The sequence below is a fragment of the Papio anubis genome, chromosome 7 (assembly GCF_008728515.1).
Source record: "Papio anubis isolate 15944 chromosome 7, Panubis1.0, whole genome shotgun sequence".
In the NCBI taxonomy this organism is placed as follows: domain Eukaryota; kingdom Metazoa; phylum Chordata; class Mammalia; order Primates; family Cercopithecidae; genus Papio; species Papio anubis.
In genome coordinates, this window is record NC_044982.1 from 124,303,982 (window position 1) to 124,328,883 (window position 24,902).

The 24,902-nt window shown below is 44.5% G+C and overlaps 1 protein-coding gene across 2 annotated transcripts in view; it reads left to right on the forward strand.

Annotated features, from left to right (window-relative positions):
• Positions 1 to 12,100: 12,100 nt before the first annotated feature.
• The window catches only part of SPG21 (SPG21 abhydrolase domain containing, maspardin), a 28,504-nt gene continuing 15,702 nt past the window's right edge, over positions 12,101 to 24,902 (forward strand). Inside the window, exons 1-4 of one of the 2 annotated variants that reach the window (XM_009210405.4) lie at positions 12,273 to 12,372; positions 14,756 to 14,853; positions 18,405 to 18,491; positions 22,786 to 22,947. In XM_009210405.4, coding sequence (XP_009208669.1) covers positions 18,429 to 18,491; positions 22,786 to 22,947 — 225 coding nt within the window. In that variant the 5' untranslated portion in view covers positions 12,273 to 12,372; positions 14,756 to 14,853; positions 18,405 to 18,428. Of the gene's footprint in view, positions 12,373 to 14,755; positions 14,854 to 18,404; positions 18,492 to 22,785; positions 22,948 to 24,902 lie in introns of both variants that reach the window. The other variant, XM_003901059.3, reaches the window with a different exon arrangement.

The following is a 24,902-nucleotide window of genomic DNA, read 5'->3' on the forward strand; positions in this document are numbered from 1 at the left end:
GGAGATTATCTTTCCCTAAGAACAAGGGCAACCCTAACTGGTGTGTGTATGCACATACATACATACTGAGAAGAGGTTTTTTGTTTTTTGTTTTGAGATGGATTCTCATTCTGTCGCCCAGGCTGTAGTGCAGTGGTGCAATCTCGGCTCACTGCAAGCTCCATCTCCCAGGTTCACGCCATTCACCTGCCTCGCCTCCCGAGTAGCTGGGACTATAGGCGCCCGCCACCATGCCCAGCTAATTTTTTTTTTTTTTTTTTTTTTTTATTTTTAGTAGAGACAGGGTTTCACTGTGTTAGCCAGGACGTTCTTGATCTCTGACCTTGTGATCCGCCCACCTCGGCCTCCCAAAGTGCTGGGATTACAGGTGGGAGCCACCACGCCTGGCCGAGAAGAGGTTTTTTTAAAAACAGTGCATCTGTTTAATCTTTTTTAAATCGTGTCCCCACTGACATTTTAGGAGTATTGAATCTGCATTTTTTATTTCCAGTAAGTAGTAAAGCCAGCTCTTTACATTTCACTACCAGCTAGGTTTAACCAAGTAGTAAATGTAGGTAATATTTAATCATCTCTGCCACAGTGATCTGTACTATAACATTTTACATCCAGATTTTAATTTTTATTTATCTTTTTAGAGATGGGGTCTTGCTCTCCCACACAGGCTGGAGTCCAGTGGCGTGAAACATTGCTTACTGCATCCTCAATGTCCTGGGCTTAAGTGATCCTCCAACCTCAGCCTCCCAAAGTGGGGCCAGCATGGCTGGCTAATTTTCTTTTTTAATTAAAATTTTTTTTTTTTTGCAGAGATAGGGGTCTCATTATGTTGCCTAGGCTGGTCTTGAACTCCTGCCTTGGCCTCTGAAAGTGCTGGGATTACAAGCATGAGCCACTATACCCGACCCAGGTTTTCTTGAAGTAGGAACGTGCTAACATTTTTCAACTTACTTGTGCAATAAAGGTGATTGAGCATCTGGTGTGTGCAATTTATCTCCTCTGTCTCCAGGAGAGTCAAGCACTTCTGGAGAAGGAGGTACAGTGACCGCAGAATCCACACATCGACTTTTCCTGCCTAGATTCTGACAGTGAACGTCTTTCTCTATTCATTAAGTCATTTGTTAATTCAACAACATTTATTGATAGGGTGATTTGGTCATCTAAGTTAGGATGCTTTTATGAGTGAAAGAAGCACTTACAATAATTACTCCAGGGCAACAGACATAAACCAGGACTCTCCCAGGCAAACTGGGTTGTGTGGTCATCTGATTTATTGAGTACTTACTGTGTCACTAGAACTTCAAACTGGTTACCAGAGGTTCAGAGATCAAATATTTGACATCTTCAACCTACCAGGGAGACAAATGTGTAAGCAAATATAATAGTTATAAACGCCATAGCAGAGGCATAATAGAAGCATTGTGTCCCTCAGGAGTGTCCATGGAGGCTTCCCAGAGGAAGTCAATGGAATCAGCCTCCAAAGGATGAGTTTACTATGTAGACTAAGGCCTGGAAGGACATTCTAGCATCTGCAGAGGCACAGAGACTTAAAAGAACACTATAGGGGGTTTTGGTAATGTTTAGCTGGGAGCATGATTGTTCTTTTATTATTCTTTAAACCATAAATTTGTCATACATTCCCTTGTATGTATGAGCTAGTTATAGAGCTGGCTGGTAAAAAGCTAACAATGGATTATGGAAGAGAAACAAATGGCATGTTAAATACCGGGGGAAAGCCCAGCGTTTTGATGAAAACAATTGATAAAAGTGGAATCTGGTGATAGAAACGAGACTGGAAAAGCAAGTTGAGGCCTGATCATGGAGGGCTTTGAGAGTTAGGGCCTTTGTCTCATATGCAGTAGACTGTTGGAGAGTGGTGTGATCAGAGTTAGATTCTGGAAATTTAATTTGGTGGTGGTGTGGAAGATAGGTTGGGGGTAAAATCTGGGCAGGAAGATCTGTTGGAAGGTTAGAAATGTGATCTTCAGGGACATGGATGGAGCTGGAAGCCATTATCTTCAGCAAACTAATCCAGGGACAGAAAATCAAACACTGCATGTTCTTACTTATAAGTGGGTGCTGAACAATGAGAACAGATGGACACATGGTGGGGGAACAACACACAGGGGCCTCGGGGGTGGGGATGGGGTTGGGGGGAGGGAGAGCATCAGGAATAATAAGGGATGCTGGGCTTAATACCTAGATAATGGGATGATCTGTGCAGCAAACCACCATGGCACACATTTGCCTGTGTAACAAACCTGCGCATCCTACACATGTACCCTGAACTTAAAAGTTGAGGATAAAAGAGAAAAGGAATGTGAAGATCTGAATTACGTCAGTGGTTGGGATGAAGGGGAGATGATTGAAAAGATTTTTGTGGGTGAGGGAATTTGAGTTATTGGCTATTATAACCTTATGGAGAGTTTTGGATCCACCACTGATGAGCTCTTTGATTTCTGACAAGTCAGTATCACTGAACTTTATTTCTTCAAGTGTGAAATTAGGCTGATGATGAAAACAAAACACTACCAAAATAGTTTTGAGAATCAACAAGAGACTGTGCAAGTGCCTTGTTTTTCCAATTATATGTATTGAATACTTAATCCCCTCCAGGCACTCTGCTCAGGTTAGGGAATTGGGAGAGAACGGAAATCAGTGTCCTCTAGGAGCTCACGAGTAGGATTTCTGCAGGGGATCTAAGGAGTGCCCACTCAGACACTGCCACCAGTACTGGGGAAACCTGACTGAGGGCACAGCTTCCCGTCAAGAGTTGTGACCGAGGAAAGGTTGGATTCCTCTTGCAACACCTAAGGAATATTCTGCCCCTTCCATCCCCTCAAACAGGGTAACGACCTCGACAAGGGGAATCTTGAATAGTTGACGGAATCACAAGGGAGATCCCTTAAACCCTCACATTTGATGAAACCAGTAATCTGTATGTGTGAAGTTAGGCTCTTGGTTGCAAATAACAGACTTGAAACACTTTTAAGAAATGGGGATTTTAGGCCAGGCACGGTGGCTTACACCTGTAATCCCAGCACTTTAGGAGGCTGAGGCAGGCAGATAGATCACCTGAGATCGGGAGTTCGAGACCAGCCTGACCAACATGGAGAAACCCCGTCTCTACTAAAAATAAAAAATTAGCCGGGCGTGGTAGTGCATGCCTGTAATTCCAGCCTGGGCAACAAGAGCAAAAGTCTGTCTCAAAAAAAGAAAAGAAAAGAAGAGAGAGAGAGAGAGAGAAGAGAGAGAGAGATAAAGAAACTCAGAGGTTTCCTTTGGTTACTGTCACTCCCTGCCCCGCGTTCCCCATAGTTTCTCTGATGACATATGTCTACTTAGCAGTTTTGATCTCTTACTACCTACTGGTTAATGGCCTCAGCTCTGCCACCCCACATTCTGGGTGGAGCCTGTCTGACTCTCTAACTAATTACCATTGCCCTTGCCAGATAGAACCTTTTGTGTCAGACCACAACTAGTCCTTAGCCAGACTGTAAGTCGAGACCCACCCCATTCCATTGATTCCACTCTGCAGAAAAAGCAGCATAAGGGGCTGTGAAATTGGTCATCATGACTGGCACAGTTGGTATACCTAGGACTGTATGAAATACCTTTCATGCATCTGAAATCTTGAGGTAGGAGTGCAAGGCCCATCCTACAGTGCGCAGTTCCCCATCCAGGGAGCCTCAAGCTCATCCTGGAACTGGAGGATAAACACCAGGTATGGAAATGCCATCTTCAAGTTGGCAGCCCATTTCTTCAAGAAAGTAAATGATGCACATCCCAGACAGGCATCAAGAAGCCATATGACTCGCTCTTTGTTCAGGCCCCTGTAGAAACCACAATTCAGTGTGACTGAGTCGCATTTCTCATCTGAACCAGAATCGCCTGGAGTAGGTTCCTGGGCTCTAATACGGACATTGAGTCAGAATCTCTGCATCTGGGACTCTGCATTTTACCACATTCATCAAATAATTTTTCTGCTAGAGCAGTAATAGTTTTAACTAGCATAAGAGATGCATGTTAGTCTGAGCTACGTGTTGGCCCAGAGTCCAGAGTCCTCCCAGGAAGGTAGAACACAGTCTACTTTATGCTTTAGTTGAAAGGATGTATTTGCAAATACATTGCCTCCTTATGCAAGATGCTTCTATTTTGGTTCTTGTCATTGCTGAAAAACATATGCTTCGCATCAGACTCAAAACCAAATTTTCTTGCTAGTTACTAGTTGAGTGACTCAGGACAAGTTGCTGAAAGTTTTAAAACTCATTTCTCAGTTTAAAAACATGTGTAATACCTGCCTTGCAGAATAGAAATACATCTGGGAAGTGCCTGGCATATAGTAGACCCTCAATAAATGGTAGCTATTGTTGTCATCTGTGGTTAATATTATGTCAATGACTGGGCCATCAGGTGCCCAGACATTTAGTCAAACATTATTCTGGGTGTGTTTGTGAAGCTGCTTCTGGATGAGATGAACATTTGAATCACGTCAGGCATGGTGGCTCATGCCTATAATCCCAGCACTTTGGGAGGCTGAGGCAGGCAGCTCACTTGAGTCTAAGAGTTCAAGACCAGCCTGAGCAACATGGCAAAACCCTGTCTACAAAAAATACAAAAGTTAGCTAAGCATGGTGACGCATGCCTGTGGTCCCAGCTACTTGGGAGGCTGAGGTAGGAGGATTGCTTGAGCCCGGGAGGTCGAGGCTGCGGTGCAGTAAGATTGTGCCACTGCATTCCAGCCTGAATGACAGAGTGAGACCCTCTCTCAAAAACAAACCAAAACAAAAAACCCCACACATTTGAATCAATGGATTCAGTAAAGCTGATGGCCCCCCTAATGTGGATGAGCCTCATCCGGTCAGTTGAAGGCCTGAATAGAACAAAAAGGCTGAAAAAGAGGGAACTCCTCCAGCTTGACTGCCTTTGACCTGGGATATTGGTTTTTACCCTGCCTTTAGATTTGAACTGAAAATCAATTCTTCATAGGTCTCCAGCCTGCTGGCTTTTTGGCTGGAACTATACTATCAGCTCTCCTGGGTCTCCAGTTTGCCAACTATAGATTTTGGGATTTAAACTCCATAATCACATGAGCCAATTCCATATAATAAATCTCTATATATGTATACACCCCGATGGTTCTGTTTCCCTGGAGAACGCTGACTGATATATCACCACAGTCAAATGCTACTATAATCCCTTCTTTGGGCCTACAACATTTTCTCCTCTGAATGGTAGCAACAGCTTGTAGAATAAGATGCCTTTATTTATTTTGATTTCTTATTGACACATAATAATTGTATGTATTTATGGAGTACATTGTGATGCTTTGATAGATATAATAATGTGAGGGGATCAGATCAATGTAATTAGATATCCGTCATCTCAAACATTTATCGTTTCTTGTGCAGGAAACATTCAATATCCTCTCTTGTAGCTAGTTGAAAATACACATTGTTGTTAACTATGGTCATCCTACAGTGCTATACAACACTAGAACTTGTTCCTCTTATCTAGCTGTAGTTTTGCGTCCTTTAATAAATCTCTCTCTAACCCTTCTTTTCCCCTCCCCTTTCAGGCCTCTAATAACCTCTATGACTTCTATGAGATCAGCTTCATTTAAGCTTCCATATATGAATGAGAACATACAGTGTTTAACTTTCTGTTCCTGGTTTCTTTCACTTATTTCTCCAGCTCGCCAACTGCAGATTTGGGGATTTAGCCTCCATAATCACGTGAGCCAATTCCTCGTAATAAATCTTTCTCTCTACATACACATCTTGATGGTTCTGTTTCTCTACAGGACGCTGAGAAATATGTCCTACAGTTCCATTCATGTTGCCTTGAATGGCAGGATTTCATTCTTTTTGTGGTTGACTAGTATTCCATTGTGTATATATACCTCATTTTCTTTATCCATCCATCAGTTGTTAGACACTTAGGTTGATTCTATATCCTGGCTATTGAGGCTACTGCTGCAGTAAACATGAGCATGCAGATGTCTCTTCGATATATTGATTTCCCTTTCTTTGGATGACTGCCCAGTAGTGGGATTGCTGAATCATATGGTAGCTCTATTTGCAGTTTTTACAGGAACTTTTATACTATTAGAAATGTCTTTAGACCAATAGGAGCAAAAGAATTTTCAAGTAGGGGAAGGATCTATATAACTCAAAATTTCTTTTTAGAGATGATGAAACAGGGGCCTAGCAACAGCTAGGTAGTGGTAATACTAGGATTAGAACCCGAAGACTACAGGAGATTTTGTTTTAAAGAAGGATTTGACTCTTCATTTGGTCTGGGGGACAAAAGAAACATTTCTGAGCATAAAATTGAGTTCTCGAGAATAGCTACCAAAAGGATGTTTGTTGCTTCATACTTTGTATTTAAGTCAGTTCAACCTATTTTCACCATTTTTCTTTATATTTATCAAACAATTTCAAGGTGAAAATATATGACTTTGAGGGGCAGAGTCTTAGAGCCAACAAAGCTAGCATGAGCCTAGCCCTGTCACTGATTGTAAACCTAGGCTGGTTACGGAGCCTCTCCATGTATTGCCCTATCCATGAAATTAAAATTGTACCTACTTTGCAAGTATTGTCATGAAGAATAGAAATAATATACTTGGCCAGCCGTGGTGGCTCACACCTACAATCCCAGCACTTTGAGAAGTCTAGGCGGGAGGATCACTTGAGGTCAGGAGTTCGAGACTAGCCTGCCAACATGGCAAAACCCTATCTCTACTAAAAATACAAAAATTAGCTGGGCATGGTGGTGCATGCCTGTAATCCCAGCCACTTAGGAGGCTGAGGCAGGAGAATCGCTTGAAGCCGGGAGGCAGAGGTTGCAGTGAGCCAAGATCAAGCCACTGCACTCCACCTTGGATGACAGAGTGAGACTCCATCTCAAAAACAAGACAAAACAAAACAAAACAAAAAAAACAGGAAAAGAAAAAAGAAATAAGTCATCTAGCACAGTGTCTGAAGAAATACAGTAGGTTCTCAATATCACTATTATTAGCTAGCATTTTTTGAGGGCTAGCCATGTGTGTAAGGACTTGACCTGGACTGTCCCATTTTATCTTTACAATAACCCAGTGAAGCAGGTACTGTTATTGATCTTCATTTTTCCAGAATTTTAAATAGTCAGTGGTGGAGCTGGAATGTATGCCCTGGTAACCTAGATTCCAGTCGGTGTGCCTAACCAATCTACTACCACTGTGTGTCTATTTGCAAATATTTTTATCCTTGATTAGGGAATTTAATGTATTTGGCTTTGGTGCTCAGAAACAAAGAAATGGAAACACATGCCAATTGAATGCGCATTATATGCACGTACTATGCTAGACAATTTCAAAAATATTTTATTTTAGTTACTATTTCATCAGTCTTTTTTTTTTTTTTTTTTGAGACAGGATCTCACTACGTTGCCCAGGCTGGAGTGCAGTAGCTATTCATAGGCACAATCATCATGCACATAGCCTCAAATTCCTAGGCTCAAGTATCCTCCTGCCTCAACCTCCCAAATAGCTGGGACTACAAGTATGCACCACCCTGTCCAGCTAATCACTGTCTTTTTTTACCTCTAAGATTCATAAACTTTTCTAAGACACTACAGATAGAAGCTATTTTTTGTAGTAAAGAAGTGCAGCTCTCGCTTTCCACTAATTTTTATTGCTGCTCTTCTTCGAGAAGGTAGATTATCCATTGTTATTTACGTTAATTATTTATATTGTTGAAACATTGAGATGCTAGGTTGGCAGATAATACAAAAAATGCGGTACCTTTGCTTAGAAACTTTTATTCTAAAAAGTAAATGGACAAACATTAACTTTTCTGAGAAATTAAAATACTGTTTCCATTAAATAAGCATTTTTGTGTGCAGGCTGTTTTGTTTCTGTTTTTGTTTTTCGTTTTTGTTTTTTTTTTTTAGTTTGATTGGAAGCAAGAAGGAGGAGGAATATTATCAGAGAAGGGCAGCTTTGAGGAAAGGCTGCTGTAAAGATTCTTTTTTTTTTTTTTTGAGACGGAGTTTCACTCTTTTTGCCCAGGCTGGAGTGCAATGGTGTGATCTTGGCTCACCACAACCTCCACCTCCCGGGTTCAAGTGATTCCCCTGCCTCAGCCTCCCAAGTAGCTGGGATTACAGGCATGCGCCACCATCCCGGCTAATTTTGTATTTTTAGTAGAGACGGGGTTTCTCCATGTTGCTCAGGCTGGTCTTGAACTCCCGACGTCAGGTGATCCACCCGCCTCAACCTCCCAAAGTGCTGGGATTACAGGCGTGAGCCACCGCGCCCGGCTGTAAAGATTCTTTAACATATCTCTTATAAATTTATAAAATCTAAAATCTTAGAATTGGAAAGACCTTACAGATAATTTACGTTAACCTTGGCCTCATTTTACAGAGAAGGAAACCAGACCTAGCAGAGGAAATGTTTTGCTCAAGGATAAAACTCAGGTTTCTGAACTCCCAGATGACAACTAATACATTATTAATTACAAATAACTATATATAACTTCTCTTTGATAATGCCTTTAGGTAGTAACCTCTAATATAGCCACATCAGCATTTTTCCAAGCCAGTTCCTGAATACCCACTTCGTGTCTGATTCCTCCAATCCAGTGCAGTATACATTTTACATAGACTTGGTCTGGCAATGAGGAAACAGCATTCATTTTCAATCTTGGGTCTCAGCATAATTTGGTATATAACACTGCAGTCGACTGTACCCTGTAAAGCTTTAAAGGGATGGTATTCCAAGAATTAGTATTAGTCTGAAAAACCAAGTGTTTTGTTTCTCTTTCACTTTTTTACACATCCATGGTTCCTGGGGGTAAAATAAAAGTTTTCAGTCTAATGGGTGCAGTGGAGGGAGGCATTCTAAGTGGAAGGAAGCACATATACAAAAGCCTAGAGGCCTCCTGAGACATCAGGAGGTGTTTGGGGCCCTTCAAGCAGTTGGCACGACTAGAGCACGTTGGCCCCACAGAGAGCTGAGTCAAGAGCCAGACCTGCTCTACTCTGCATACCTTGAACTTTAGCTTGAAGGCAGTGGGGAGTTATTGAAGGATTTATAGCAGAGGAATTACAGAAATATAGTTGCTTTTTATTATTATTATTATTTGAGACAGAGTCTTACTCTGTCACTCAGCCTGGAGTGCAGTGGCATGATCTCAGCTTACTGCAACTGCCGCCACCCAGGTGGGTTCAAGTGATTCTCCTGCCTCAGCCTCCTGAGTAGCTGGGATTACAGGTGTGCACCACCACCACCATACTCGGCTAATTTTTCTATTTTTAGTAGAGATGGGAGTTTCGCCATGTTGGCCAGGCTGGTCTCAAACTCCTGACCTCAAGAGATCCACCCGCCTGGGCCTCCCTCAGTGCTGGGATTACAGGTATGAGCCACTGAGCCTGGCTGCTTTTGATTATTTTGATCAAACAGATAATATATGAATACATTTTAATATAAACTCAACTATTAAATCCAAAGTCAAATTTCTTCACCACTCCCTCCATCCCCAGTTCCTTCCTCAGAGGTAATCACTCTGCTGCTTGGTACATATCTCTCCAAACATTTAAAAAAGTGCATTCACGGCCGGGCGCAGTGGCTCACGCCTGTAATCTCAGCACTTTGGAAGGCTGAGGCGGGCAGATCACGAGGTCAAGAGATCGAGACCATCCTGGCCAACATGGTGAAACCCCGTCTCTACTAAAAATACAAAAATTAGCTGGGTGTGGTGGCAGGCACCTGTAGACCCAGCTACTCAGGAGGTTGAGGCAGGAGAATTGCTTGAACCTGGGAGGTGGAGGTTGCAGTGAGCTGAGATGTGCCACTGCACTCTAGCCTGGCGATAGAGCAAGACTCTGTCTTGAAAAAAAAAAAAAAGAAAGAAAAAGAAAAAAAGTGCATTCAGTTATATATACCCATGCAGAGAGATATTTCTGGATCTGGGATTATTTTGTGTGTTTTGAAACAAATATTATCCTGTGAAAAGATAAATTAAGAGGGACAGAGCTTGGGTTTGGGCAATTATGAGAGCCAGCTGACCATCTGTTTACTTTGATTGGTGTTCACAGCATATTTTGTGAACATTCCAGTTTTTCTGTGAGATTCTCACAGATAAATTGTGCTGTGGGAACCATTTGGCAGACCCCAGCGACAACAGCTGCAAATCCTTACAGCCATGTCCACCAGGTCAGCCTGCACTGGGACCTGCCTGAATCAAAAGTTTGCTGCCTGCATTTGTGCATTACAATTCGACTGGAATTCACAGATATTAAATGTTCTTTGTTGGGATTAGGAAATGGACAATGTGCTTGCCATGTGTTATGGAACAACTGAGGACACAAACATGACCATGGGTTCCCTTTCTGAAACAATTAAAACATTTATTGTTTTTGGATTGGTCTACATTGTAATAAAAGTTGATATGTAACAAAACATATCTACATAGTGTTTTTTTTTTTTATTATCACTTGTCAAGTTAAAGTTTACTACCACACTAACAGAACAATGACTTTTAACATACGGGCATATCCACAGACTAGGTCTCATTAAAGCTGTTACTAAGTGGGGGCTAGGGATGTGGGTTCTAAGGAATACAGTTTTAGGAATAAATGAGGAAATGTGGATAGATTTATTTATTCCACTCATTTATTCATTCAATACACTTTTTTGGTGGGGGTAGACGAGGTCTCTCACTTTGTCACCTAGGGTGTGGTGCAGTGGCTTCGACCTCTGAGCTTAACAGATTCTCCCATCTCAGCCTCCTGAGTAGCTGGGACTATAGGCGTGCGCCACCACGCCCAGCTAATTTTTGTATGTTTTTGTAGAGACACGGTCTCCCATGTTGCTCAGGCTGGTCTTGAACTCCTGGGCTCAAGCGATCCATCCACCTTGGCTTCTCAAAGTGCCGGGATTACAATCAATATACATTCAGTACCTATTGTTTATGCGCTAATCATGTGCTAACTCACTGGTTGAATCACTCTATTCCCTTTGCTCTAGATTGAAGCTTCGAGACCACCTGGGAAAATAGACAACTAATGTAATGAATATCCATAACCAGTTTCACAGACAACCAGTAGTTTGCAAGTTATTCCACCCATTGAACGATTCCAAATATTGGAGAAAAGGCCCCCAAGTTAAAATACTCCATGGAAACATGCTCTATACATCTATGTGGTGCTTACAATAAAAGATGACTTCCTGCAACTGACTTGCAACTCCGAAAGAAGTGATTTAGAGAAAAAAAAAGAAAGAAAGAAAAAGAAAAAGGTAAGTATGTCACCGTGCTCTTGGGAAATGCTTTTGGGATTTGTCCAAGTTCTAGAGTGGAACCCAAGGCTCCTGAGCCAGGGGGCAGAAGTGATAATTAAGTAGGATGCAATTTAGTTGGAATCTTCCCTGACCTTAATCCCATAAACAGTTGCCTAGGTAAGGGCAAAGTCTACAGGCCCTAAAACAGGGTACAAGCTTCCCTAAAACATATTAGAGAGAAGCACTTTCAACAGGACCTTGTTGCAGGATCCCTTAAAAAAATTCAAAACAAGGAGATTTACATGTTATTCACCTTATCATAATTTCAGAAATATTTTACTAAAAAAAAAAGAGTCGTGACGTCTGCGACACCTTAAGAACAATGATTATAAGTGTATTAATATTCTCTCTGATTTTAAGGGAAAAATGATGAAGGAACAGGAAGATAGGTGGGCGTACGTTCCCAGAAATCCCCAGAACGTCAAAAGGGAAGTGGGGACTTTGAGTGGAAGACTAACGGAGAGCGTCTACGGTTGTGCCAAAGGAAAAAAAATGTTCCTAAGAAAAGAGTATACAAAGTTCTGTTCACCAAAGCCTGGAACCCAAAGGTGTCCCTCCAAAGTTGTAAACGCGAACTGAAAGCAGAAGCAGGTCCCAAGGGGCCAGGCGCCCCATTCTCCTGGGTACGCAGGTCAGACAGGAGAACTAGGGCTGAGCCACAGGTAATTCAGCCCTCTCCCAACGCCCGCCGCCGCCGAGGATCCCACGGAGCCGCCCCCCGCTCCCGTCGCCGTGGCGACCGCCGGAGCCACGCAGCACCGCCCCTTCCTCGCGACGTGGCCCCGCCCCCTCAGAACCCGGAAGCGGGAGTCTCGCGCCCGCTGAGCGGCGGTTCGGAAGTGGGGAGCGCGCCGGCCCGAGCTCGCTCGGCCACGCGCCCCGCCCCTCAGAGGCCGGCCTCCTGCTCTCTCTGCACGGCCTGCTGCGCCCGCGAGTCCCGAGCTCTCGGTCGCCCGCCCCGACTGGGGCCCAGCCGCCTCCACGGCCCGCGCTCGTACTGGAGCGAAGAGCGGCCTCTGGAAGGAGGGGAAGGGACGTGGGGGCGGCCACGGCAGGTGAGGGTGGGCGAAGCCCTGGGAAGCGGCTGGGTGTGCGGTATGCGGGGTTGTAGGTGTGTGTATGGCGCGTGGCTGCTTTGGTTGGTGTGACTTTGTGAGTATGTTCTGAGTGGGCCGGTCCATGTGACCACTCACGTGATCACGTGCCCTTGTGAGTGTGTGTCTGGGGCCGAGTGTGGGCTGTGGGGTGGTCGGTGTGCTTGCGACCCTGCCTTTGTGTAGCTGTCACCGGTGGGACTGGCAGGGAGCTGTGTATGAGTCTCCAGCGGGAGGTGGGGGCGGCAGAGGGCTTAACCGGGGCATCCTCCTGTAAACCCATCCTCGGGCTACACGACTGCAGCCCAGGGACATTTTTTTTTTTTTTCTCAGCAAACTTTTAAGAATTCTGAGCAGAGGTCAGTAATTTTGGAGACAGCACCTCGGCCTGAAAGTGACAGATGTCTTTGTTGTTGCTGAGTGTGGGCCAGGCGTGAGGTTTGTGAACGGGGAATGAGGAACAGAGCGGGACCGGAGTGTCTCATTTTTCCTCTTCTCGTTTTCCTGAGGAGTTATAAGTTAGACATTTATGCTGCTTCCTTTGTCTCCACCTACACTGGTTCAGCTCCTTTTGGCACAAAGATTCAACAAATTGAGGAGTAACTTTTTTTTTTTTTTTTAAATTTTTTTTTTTTTTTTTGAGTCGGAGTCTCGCGCTGTCACCCAGGCTGGAGTGCGGTCGCCCGATCCCGGCTCACTGCAAGCTCTGTCTCCCGGGTTCACGCCATTCTCCTGCCTCAGCCTCCCAAGTAACTGGGACTACAGGCGCCCGCCACCACGCCCGGCTAATTTTTTGTATTTTCAGTAGAGAGGGGATTTCACCGTGTTAGCCAGGATGGTCTCGATCTCCTGACATCGTGATCCGCCCGCCTTGGCCTCCCAAAGTGCTAGGATTACTAGGCGTGAGCCACTGCGCCCAGCCACTGAGGAGTAACTTAATAAGCTGTGTCCAAATTCCAAAAGCTTTTATACCAAGAGCGTGAGAAGAGATGTCACAGATGTTAGGTAGGCAGCTTTTCCTCCTGTAAGGTTTAGAGATAATGCAATGAAGAAAAGAGGGATAGCTCTCCCCTGAAGAGATCTAAGAAAAGGATAGCTGTGTACTTCTGTGGTGAGGGATGGAGAGGTGCATTAAAAAGCCAGTTGCATCGCCCAGAGACTCTCCGCTTCTAATATTTTGTCATGGCTAATATTTATAATCACGGATTGTCCATAATGCATGTCAACTATAGATTGAAATAAAGTAGCAGAAACCTCTGACTAGTTATGCTGGTTATGTGACTTAAACATTGATAAAGGTGATTTTGTTGACTTTAAAGTGGCAGGTTCTGTTGAAGCCCTGAGCGATAGGGGCATAGTCACAACTGGCAGGTTTGTTTGTTTGTTTGTTTTTTGAGACAGAGTCTCACTCTGTCACTCAGGCTGGAGTGCAGTGGTGCGATCTCAGCTCACTGCAACCCCCGTCACCCAGGTTCAAGCTCTCCTGCCTTAGCCTCCTAAGTAGCTGGGATTACAGGCGCCCATTACCACGCCCAGCTAATTTGTTTTTTTTTTGTTGTTGTCGTTTTGTTTGTTTTTTTGAGATGGAGTTTCGCTCTCGTTGCCCAGGCTGGAGTGCAATGATGCGATCTCGGCTCACCGCAACCTCTGCCTCCCGGGTTCAAGTGATTCTTCTGTCTCAGCTTCCTGCTTAGCTGGGATTACAGGGATGCGCCACCAAGCCCGGCTAATTTTGTGTTTTTAGTAGAGACGGGGCTGCACCGTGTTGGCCAGGCTGGTCTCAAACTCCTGACCTCAGGTGATCCACCCGCCTCAGCCTCCCAAAGTGCTGGGATTATAGGCGTGAGCCACTGCACCCAGCCACAACTGGCAGTTTTTATTGTCCAGCAGCACAAGGGCCAGAGAAGACAGGGAGTCCACAGCACACCCTGAAGAGGGGTTTCCTTAGGCAAGATTGAGGCTAATACTGTGGTCCTTTTCCCACCAGCATGAACAGGTGCTTTTGTTTTTGTGAGGAACAAAATCATGAGAGATCAAATCAGTTTTGAGCTCATGATCCACATTCATTCTTATTCAGTACTGACCAGTTTGGTCACAATCTCAGTTAACCTTTGCCATATACAGAATATTCCTGTTATGACTTGGAAAAGTATACCCCCTTGGTGGATGAAAGAGAGCTAGGAGAACAAACTTTCCTATTCATACCACTCACAGCTGCTTTCCCTTTGCAGCAGTGATCTTTTTTTCCTTAGACGTCAGTTGGTCAGATGCAACATTTGGTATCCATTTTACCTTTCGTGTACTGCCAAACTAGCGCAAGTGTTAAAATTACTTGTCTCTACAGAAATTTAGTCACAGAGGAGTGGAGTCTCTCCATCTTGTAAGATTACTTTTAACACGTTGGCATAGTGAAGTGGTTGTGAATTATTCTGAAGACTGTTGGTAAGGAACATCTTTCTATTTACTGCTTTGGGAAAGAAGAGGATGACCACGTGAATATGTGTGCCTGTGTCTGTGTGTATTTGTATGGTGGTTTGGTTTGTGCATTGCAACTGATTCCAAAGCTATGAATGTTTTATTTTATCCCGTTTTGTGACTCTAGAAGCACACTTTCTGGCTTTAGTTAGCTAAAGTGTTTTATAAATCTGTTAAGTAGATGTTATTTGCTAAACATGTTTTTTATTTTCCCTCCTTTAGAGTAGATTGTTTCTAATAATGCAATACTAGGAAATGTCTCCATTAAGAAGTATTTAGATGATATAGGAGTATTTCAAGTCTGTCCAGGTAGAAAATATTCCAGAATTAAGTATATGTGCTAGTTGCTTTCAATTAAAAGTTATAATCAGCTTAGAGAAAGCCTATACTTAAAATGGCTTAGATTTTTTTTTTTTTTTTTTTTTGAGACGGACTCTCACTCTGTCACCCAGGCTGGAGTGCAATCTTGGCTCACTGCAACCTCCGCCTCCTGGGTTCAAGCGATTCTCCTGCCTCAGCCTCACGAGTAGTTGGGATTACAGGCGGCCACCGCCATGCCTGGCTAATTTTTTTTGTATTTTTAGTAGAGACGAGGTTTCGCCATGTTGGTCAGACTGGTCTTGAACTCCTGATCTCAGGTGATCCACCTGCCTCAGCCTCCCAAAATGCTGGGATTACAGGCGTGAGCCACCGTGCCTGGCAAAACTTTTTAACATATTTTTTTTTGTTTTTTTGAGATGGAGTCTCGCTTTGTCACCCAGGCTGGAGTGCAGTGGAACGATCTTGGCTCACCGCAACCTCTGCCTCCTGGGTTCAAGTGATTCTCCTGCTTCAACCTCCCAAGTAGCTGGGACTACAGGCGCATGCCACCACGCCAGGCTAATTTTTGTATTTTTAGTAGAGACAGGGTTTCACTATCTTGGCCAGGCTGGTCTTGAACTCCTGACCTCGTGATCCGCCCACCTCAGCCTCCCAAAATGCTGGGATTACAGGCGTGAGCCACTGTGCCTGGCCTTAACATATTAATATTTAAGATAAAATGGATATACAAAGAATTATTTTCTTTATTTCAGTATGAATAACTATCTGTGCGCACTAAGTTTCAGTGTAAGACTGGATGATGATTTTCTTAGTACTGTGAAGCAACTTATGATTTTAACAAACTTTTCTAAAATTACCATCTTAGCTTTGAGAGGAGAGACCATTATCACAATGTCAAGGTTGTAAATCAAGTTTAGTGTTGGAATGTCTACATCTGCTGTCTCCTCGGGGTTCAGCTTAGTATGTCTCCAAGGTCACAGTTGAGTCTACTGAGGGTTCTGTGTTCCTGAGGGAGCAGATCTCGAGGGCCACCAAGGAAGAGTTCCATTGAGTTTAGAATCCCTGTTCCTTGCCAGTCCAGAGAACTCCCTCTAAAACAACAGTTCAGAGTCAGCCCGGGAGTTAGGTCCTGGAGTCTCAACCTCATGTTAGCCGTGCTAAGATCAAGGCTTGCTCTTGAGGTAGAGGAAGTGGTACAAAGCAAATATTTGAATTCTTCCTGGTGGAATTTCCTCACTTGGCAATAAGAATCTGCAACAGGGAACTATAATTTCAGTTTCCTGTTATGACATAGCACAGATGCCTGAGCAAAGAGGGGCAGCCTTTTAGTTGAGGATGTTCAGCTAGACCAAAGCTCACAGATGCCAGGGTTAGGAGGATGGCCCAGTTCATTCTTCTTAGAATGTAGTTATTCATTTCATCAACAGATAATGCCTGCTATGTGCCAAGCACTGATCTGAGCTTTGGGGACACAGTAGTAACATAGTCATAGATGAGAAAACAAACTCCAAAAGGATCAAGACTTATCTAAGGTCACAGAGCTATGAAAACCAGAAGTCACTAAGCTCACAACAAAAGACTACACATTTTTTCCTAAAGGCGAATGTTTCATTTTGTTGCTACTTACGGTGCCTTCAGGTTTACATTATGGATCTTTCAGAGGACCTTGTGTAACTTTTAATCATGTCCATATGAGTGACAAATTTGTCTGTATTTTGTATTAAGAACTACATGTAGGCCGGGCACGGTGGCTTATGCCTGTAATCCCAGCACTTTGGGAGGCCAAAGATCATGAGGTGGATGGATCATGAGGTCAGGAGCTCAAGACCAGCCTGGCCAAGATGGTGAAACCCTGTCTCTACTAAAAGTACAAAAAATTAGCCGAGCGCGGTGGCAAGAGCCTTTAATCCCAGCCACTCGGGAGGCTGAGGCAGGAGAATCGCTTGAACTCGGAGGGCGGAGGTTGCAGTGAGCCAAGATTGCGCCACTGCACTCCAGCCTGGGCGACAGAGTGAGACTCTGTCTCAAAAAAAAAAAAAAAAGGAACTACATGTGAATTTCTGGTTATGTGCAATTACAGTTAGATTTATGGTGTATTGTGAATTTATCAGGAAGCAGGCTTAATTTAAAGTTCTTTCTCTAGGCTAGGTGTGGTGGCTCACACCTGTAATCCCAGCACTTTGGTAGGTGAGATGGGAGGATTGCTTGAGCCCAGGAATTCGAGACCAGTGTGGACAACATAGGGAGGCCCCCATCTCTACAAAAAATACAAAATTCACCTGTCATGGTGGTGTGCACCCATTGTCTCAGCTACTCAGGAGGCTGAGGTTGGGGTAACCGCTTGAGCCTCAGAGGTCAAGGCTGCAGTGAGCTGTGATTGTGCCACTGAACTGCAGTCTGGACAACAGAGCAAGACTCTGTCTCAAAAATTTAAAAAGTAAAAAAACATCAACTCCTTTCTCTAGCATGGACTATCCCTATAATCAGACAGGAGCATCTTTATTAAAGGGATTCTTAAGGTTATGTCAAAAGATAGCTGATGGTATTGCAGTTGAGAACTAAGTTAGGAAGTATGGTGTCAGAAAAGGCTGTCTCACATCTGGTCCTAGCATTGCCATGTGATCTCGGGTAAGTCATTTAAATTTTCTAGACCAGATTCCTTTTCTGGAAGAACTAAGAGCGTTGGAATAATTTCTTTAAAAGCTCTTCTGGTAGCCCGGAACGGTGGCTCACTCCTGTAATCCCAGCACTTTAGGAGGCTGAGGTGGGTGGATCACCTGAGGTCAGGAGTTCGAGACCAGCCTGGCCAACATGGTGAACCCCCATCTCTACTGAAAATACAAAAATTAGTTGGGTGTGGTGGTGGGCACCTGTAGTCCCAGATACTCAGGAGGCTGAGGCAGGAGAATCACTTGAATCCCAGGAGGTGGAGGATGCAGTGAGCCGAGATCGCACCACTGCACTCCAACCTGGGCAACAAGAGTGAGACTGTCTCAAAAAAAAAAGCGCCCTTCTGATTCTGTGATTGTAGTATTTCACCAAATTGTTTTTCTGTAGTTTGAGTATATACTGAAAAATAGGCAGTTTCCTTGGTTTTCTTCTTTAAAATATTATTGGTATAGCTAGATCAGACTCTACATTTAGTTCTGATGTAAACATGAATTCTTGACATGAAATATCACATGCTTTTATTTCAGGATTAACCTCCATTTCAGCTAATCATGGGAGAGATTAAAGTCTCTCCTGATTATAATTGGTTTAGAGGTACAGTTCCCCTTAAAAAGGTATGTATGGTTTTACTATACCTCTTATTTGCAAAATCTTGTATTGTTTTTGTGTGTGATCTAGATGTCATGTCTTAGTAGTGTTTGAGAGGAAAGGTTACTGCCAAGTTTCATGACTCTGGGTTGCAGAGGATGAAGTTCACCCCTTCCCTGTCACGTACAGTCAACTTTTGAGACTCATTTTAGAGTGAAAGCAGGTATAACTGTAGTCATTTTTATTTATTTATTATTTATTTATTTTTATTTATTTTTGAGATGGAGTCTCGCTCTGCCGCCCAGACTGGAGTGCAGTGTACTGCGTGATCTTAGCTCACTGCAACCTCTGCTTCCCAGGTTCAAGTGATTCTCCTGCCTCAGCTTCCCAAGTAGCTGGGATTACAGGCATGGGCTGCCACACTCAGCTAATTTTGTATTTTTAGGAGAGGCAGAGTTTCACCATGTTGGCCAGGCTGGTCTCGAACTCCTGACCACAACTCCTCCACCCACCTTGGCCTCCCAAAGTGCTGAGATTACAGGCGTGAGCCACCGCGCCCAGCCTGTACTCATTTTTTACAATTGCTTTTATATATACAAGCAAGCAGGTATGTATGTACTCTTCTATATAGTTTAGTGGAAAGTTTATAGCAACTATATAGTAAGTACAGTCAGATTATATTCCTGTTCCTCAGATTTAAGAATGGGGTCACGTTATAGAGCTTCTGTTTGCAGTGACATACTCATTCTGCCACAGTCATCTTCTGGAAGCTTTATTTTCCTGGGATGTTTGAAAGTCCTAAATACTTATATTGCCATTGAGTATTGACTCTGCTTCCCAAATTAATCCCAGAGTTTGGGGATCACACTAGACAAAGGCAATTCAAGTCACTGAGTAGAGTAAAACCGTTGCTGATTCCCTTGCAGAAGTGTTAGAATCCAGTGATCTTAAGATCTTTTGCAGCTGTTTGTGATGGCTCATGCCTGTAATCCTAGCACTTTAGAGACCTAGGAGGATCACTTGAGGCCAGGAGTTTGAGACCAGTCTGGGCAACATAGTGAAACCCTGTCTCTATAAAAAGATGAAAAAATTAACCAGGTGTGGTGCTATGCACCTATAATTCCAGCACTTTGGAAGGCGGAGGCAGGAGGATTGTTTGAGCCTAGGAATTTGAGACCAGCCTGGGCAATGTGACGTGACCCTTTCTCTACAAAAACTAGAAAAAATTAACTGGGCATGTTGGTGCACGCCTATAGTCCCAGATACTCAAGAGGCTGAGATGGGAGGATTGCTTAAGCCCAGGAAGTCAAGGCTGCAGTGAGCTGTGATCGTGCCACTGCACTCCAGCCTGGGTGACAGAGCCAGACCCTGTCTTGAAAAAAAAAAGCAAAAAAGTGAGTGGCAAAATGTACAGGGCAAAAACATGAGCATGAGATACATTATCACCATCTGTGACCTGCGGAAGTCCAAAGGGGAACTGTGAGGCCTCTATGGACTTTGCCTTGCTCCATTTGTCTGCTCCTAGTGATGCCAGTGAGTGACCCTGGTTAGTGTGCTGCCATGCACACAGTGACACTGTGGAGTCCATAGCCCTGCTAGTGAGGAGCTCTCAGAAAACACAGCCTGGAGGCCTTGAGTTTTTTAATATAAAAGTAGAACAAATACTGATTTGCATTGTCAAATGTTCAAGCAGTTAATGTACTTTTCTAAATACCACCAAAAGTCAGAGAAAACAAAAATTAAACTAGGATGCAGTGAATAATAATAATAACTAATACTTCTAGGACACTTAACATTTGCCAGACTCTGCTGAGCACTTGACTTGCCTCAGCTTGCCTTTTTTTTCTTTCCTTTTTCTTTTTCTTTTTTTTTTTTTTTGAGACAGAGTCTCACTCTGTTGCCCAGGCTAGAGTGCAGTGGCGCTATTTCGGCTCACTGCAAGCTCCGCCTCCCGGGTTCACGCCATTCTCCCACCTCAGCCTCCGGAGTAGCTGAGACTAGAGGCGCCCGCCACCGCGCCCGGCTAATTTTTTTTTTGTATTTTTAGTAGAGATGGGGTTTCACCGTGTTAGCCAGGATGGTCTCGATCTGCTGACCTCGTGATCCGCCCGTCTCGGCCTCCCAAAATGCTGGGATTACAGGCCTGAGCCACCGCGCCCGGCCTCCTTTTTCTTTTTTTTTTTTAAAGAGAGAGGATCTCTCCCTCTGTTGCTCAGGCTGGAGTGTTGTTGTATTTTTATTTTTTTATTTATTTATTTATTTTAAAGAGACAAGATCTTTAAATGGGCTGGGCACAGTGGCTCATGCCTGTAATCCCAGCACTTTGGGAGGCCAAGGCAGGTGGATCATGAGGTCAGGAGTTCAAGACCAGCCTAACCAATATGGTGAAACCCCGTCTCAACTAAAAGTACAAAAAATTAGCTGGGCATGGGAGCACGTGCCTGTAATCTCAGCTACTTGGGAGGCTGAGGCAGGAGAATTGCTTGAACCTGGGAGGCAGAGGTTGCAGTGAGCCGAGATCGTGCCGCTGCACTCCAGCCTGGGCTACAGAGTGAGACTCCATCTCAAAAAAAAAAAAAAAAGAAAAAAAGAGAGAGAGACAGGATCTCCCTCTGTTGCTTGGGCTGGAGTGTTGTGCGATCATATAGCTCAATGCAGCCTCGAACTCCTGGGCTCAAGCAATTGTTGTGTCTCAGCCTCTCAAGTAGCTGGGACTATAGGTGTGTACCATCGCACCTGGTTAATTTTTTCATTTTTTGTAGAGATGGGGATCTCACTATGTTGCCCAGGTTGGTCTCAAACTCCTGGCCTCAAGCAGTCCTGCCTTTTGCCTCCCAAAACACTGAGATTACAGACGTGAGCCATCACGCCTGGCCCTCAGCACATTGTTTTCTTTCTTCCTTTTTTTTTTTTTTTCTTTTTAAGACAGAGTCTTGCTCTGTTGTCCAGGCTGGAGCCCGATCTCAGCTTACTGCAACCTCCGCCTCCCAGGTTCAAGTGATTCTTTTGCCTCAGCTTCCCCAGTAGCTGGGATTAAAGGCATGTGCCACCATACCCAGCTAATGTTTGTATTTTTAGTAGAGACAAGGTTTCACCATGTTGGCCAGGCTGGTCGCAAACTCCTGACCTCAGGTAATCTGCCTGCCTTGACCTCCCAAAGTGCTAAGATTATAGGCGTGAGCCACCATGCCTGGCCCCCTCAGCTCTTCCAGTGCTCATTATTTCCCTGTCATGTTAGGTCAAGAACCACTCCATCAGGAAGGTTTCTGATTACCTTCCTCCTTCCTACCCGCTTTTCACCAAAAAGCCAGTTTCTCTCTGTGCCACTCCCTAACCCCTACTGGTTTGACGTATTCTCCCAGGAGAGTGACACATAGACCTGCCTTGTTCCCCTTCTGTAGCAGAGTCTCCCCCACAACTCCCCAAAGGCTTGGTTTAGAGAGGCTCCTGAAGCATCTCCTGAGCTGGTGCTGTCTCTACCCACCTATCCAGATGGATAGAGACACGAGCTAGGAGCCTTGTCTCCCCATCAGCTCCCCTGTTCATACTCTGACCCTGCACATCCCAGCCAGTCCTCTGGGTCAGCACTGCAGAATGACTGCAGACTGCCCTCCTTGTACAGACACGTTCTTAAACACACACACAACCAGAAATGTGGGAAGAAATAAGATGCCTTGTACAGAGTTCACTGTTTAATGTTAAGCAAAATAGATTTCTTCCTATTGTTGTGGATGGATGGGAAAGGTAGAAACTGAGGGAAGCAGCCAGATGTGGTGGCTCACGCCGGTAATCTTAGCACTTTGGGAGGCTGATGCAGGCAGATCACCTGAGGTCAGAAGTTCAAGACCATCCTGGCCAACGTGGGGAAACCCTGTCTCTAATAGAAATACAAAAATTAGCTGGGTGTGGTGGCACATGCCTATAATCCCAACTACGTTGGAGGCTAAGGCACAAGAATCGCTTGAACCTGGGAGGTGGAGGTTGCGGTGAGCCGAGATCACGCCACTGCACTCTAACCTGGGCGACAGAGCGAGACTCTGTCTCAAAAAAAGAAAAAGGGTGGGGGGGAAGAAACAGAGAAGCAGCAGCCCTCTGGAAGATTATAAAGTAGTTCTAAGTAGTTCTGTGGAATATTTAGCCCTGAGGAAAGAAAAGGAGACTAGAGGAGTCTGTCATGCATGCTAATCTGGTGTGAGCTTCAGGTTACCTTGTAACAGACAAGGCAGTAGTGTTAAAATTGTCAGTGAAATGACAGTGTAAAATAACATAAAAAGTGAATTTATAAGATTTTCCACTTTTTTCTTTCAAATTTCCCTCCAGATTATCGTAGATGATGATGACAGTAAGATATGGTCGCTCTATGACGCAGGCCCCCGAAGTATCAGGTGTCCTCTCATATTCCTGCCCCCTGTCAGTGGAACTGCAGATGTCTTTTTCCGGCAGATTTTGGCTCTGACTGGATGGGGTTACCGGGTTATCGCTGTAAGTATTACTGATTCAGTATTAAAATGTAGACCGACGTTTTGTGGGTTTGTGTGTGTGTGTGTGTGTGTGTGTGCGCTTCTGTCTCTGATCAGCTATAGTAATAGGCACAGTTTGTTTGTTTGTTTGTTTGTTTGTTGAGACGGAGTCTCACTCTGTCGCCTAGGGCTGGAGTGCAGTGGCGCGATCTCAGCTCACTGCAACCTCCGTCTCCCAGGTTCAAGCAATTCTCCTGCCTCAGCCTCCTGAGTAGCTGGGATTACAGGTGCCCGTCACTATGCCCAGCTAATTTTTTGTATTTTTAGTAGAGACGGGGTTTCGCCATGTTGGCCAGGCTGGTCTCGAACTCCTGACCTCATGATTCACCTGCCTCAGCCTTACAAAGTGCTGAGATTCCAGCCATGAGCCACTGTGCCCGGCCGGGCAGTTTTTTTTAATTGAGGAAAGATATTGTTTGCCTATTTTAATATGTGAGATGAAGCCTTTTGAAGGAGGCTGGTGTGAGTCCACAGTCACACAGAGATTCAGAAGGAACAAACCTCTATTGGCAGCCTCTCCATGCCCAGCGTTTATGTGCATTCTCTTCTGATACCCTTCTCTCAACTCGGAGTGGTTGGAAGTGTTGTCCTTGTTTACAGATGAAGAAACTGAGGTCTGGCTCACACAGCCAGTAAGTGGTGGAGGGAGGAACTGAGCTCCGTCTCCTGGCTCTGTTTCTGCTCCTCGTTTTATCACAGCACTGCTTCCAGGGTTGCTGAGCATGGAATATTAGACAACAAAGGGATTAGCTAACACACAAGTGACTGAAAAGCTGGCTTTTCGTGTAAATCTTTGATATTTGAGGTGAGATTCATTAACTAGCTCATATGTTAGCATTTGGTTAGGAAGTTTTTTGTTCCTGATTATTACTTTATAGCCGAGTTTGGTCTAAATCCAGTTTCCCACTGATCATTCTTGAGTCTTCTCTGGGAGAAAAGTGTGTGGGAAAGGCACTCTTCCTGGTGACTGATTTTTCTTTTTTTTTTTTTTTTTTTTTTTTGGCATGCTTCCACTGTAACGACACAGGTTGGTCAGGAGGTTGGTCTCCTAATTTCCCAGGAAGGAGACAGCCTTTTTAGCTGGCAGTCGCCTGCAGTATTCACTTGTAAGTGGTACTCCCGGTGGGAGTGCTGCTGTGAGTGTGTGTTATTTACTGTTGAAGGGGTGAAAAAGCATGTCACATGTCTTCTCTTGGAAGGTAACTGAAAGTTCTACTGAGGTTACCACCAACTGAGGCCACACAAAAGAAATCAGTTCCTCTTCCTCCTGAGAGCCCATCTCTTACTTGAGAAAACAGTTGTCATCACCACCACCTGCTGCTTTTCTCCTGGGTCTTTTCTTTTTTTTTTTTTTTTTTTTTTTTTTTTTGAGACAGACTCTTGCTCTGTGTCCCAGGCTGGAGTGCAGTGGCGCGATCTCGGCTCACTGCAAGCTCTGCCCCCCGGGTTCATGCCATTCTCCTGCCTCAGCCTCCCAAGTAGCTGGGACTACAGGCACCCGCCACCACGCCCGGCTAGTTTTTTGTATTTTTTTAGTAGAGACAGGGTTTCACGGTGTTAGCCAGGATGGTCTCGATCTCCTGACCTTGTGATCCACCCGCCTCGGCCTCCCAAAGTGCTGGGATTACAGGCTTGAGCCACCGCGCCCGGCCTCCTGGGTCTTTTCTTCTCTGGCTTAATTTCTCCAGCTTCTTTAACCATTCGTCACATGACATGTTTGAGCCTCTGCAACATAATCCTCCTTTGTTCAGACTTTCAGTCATTCCTCTTCACAAACAGCATTCTAGAACAGGGTAGGAACTGCCCTCATCCAAGCCCTCTGCAGCCTGAGACATGACACTACCATTTTTGGTGGCCCCTGTTGATCAGCCAGGGAGGGGGAGCCAAGCAGCCTGCAGGTGCCCATCCCACTTGGGA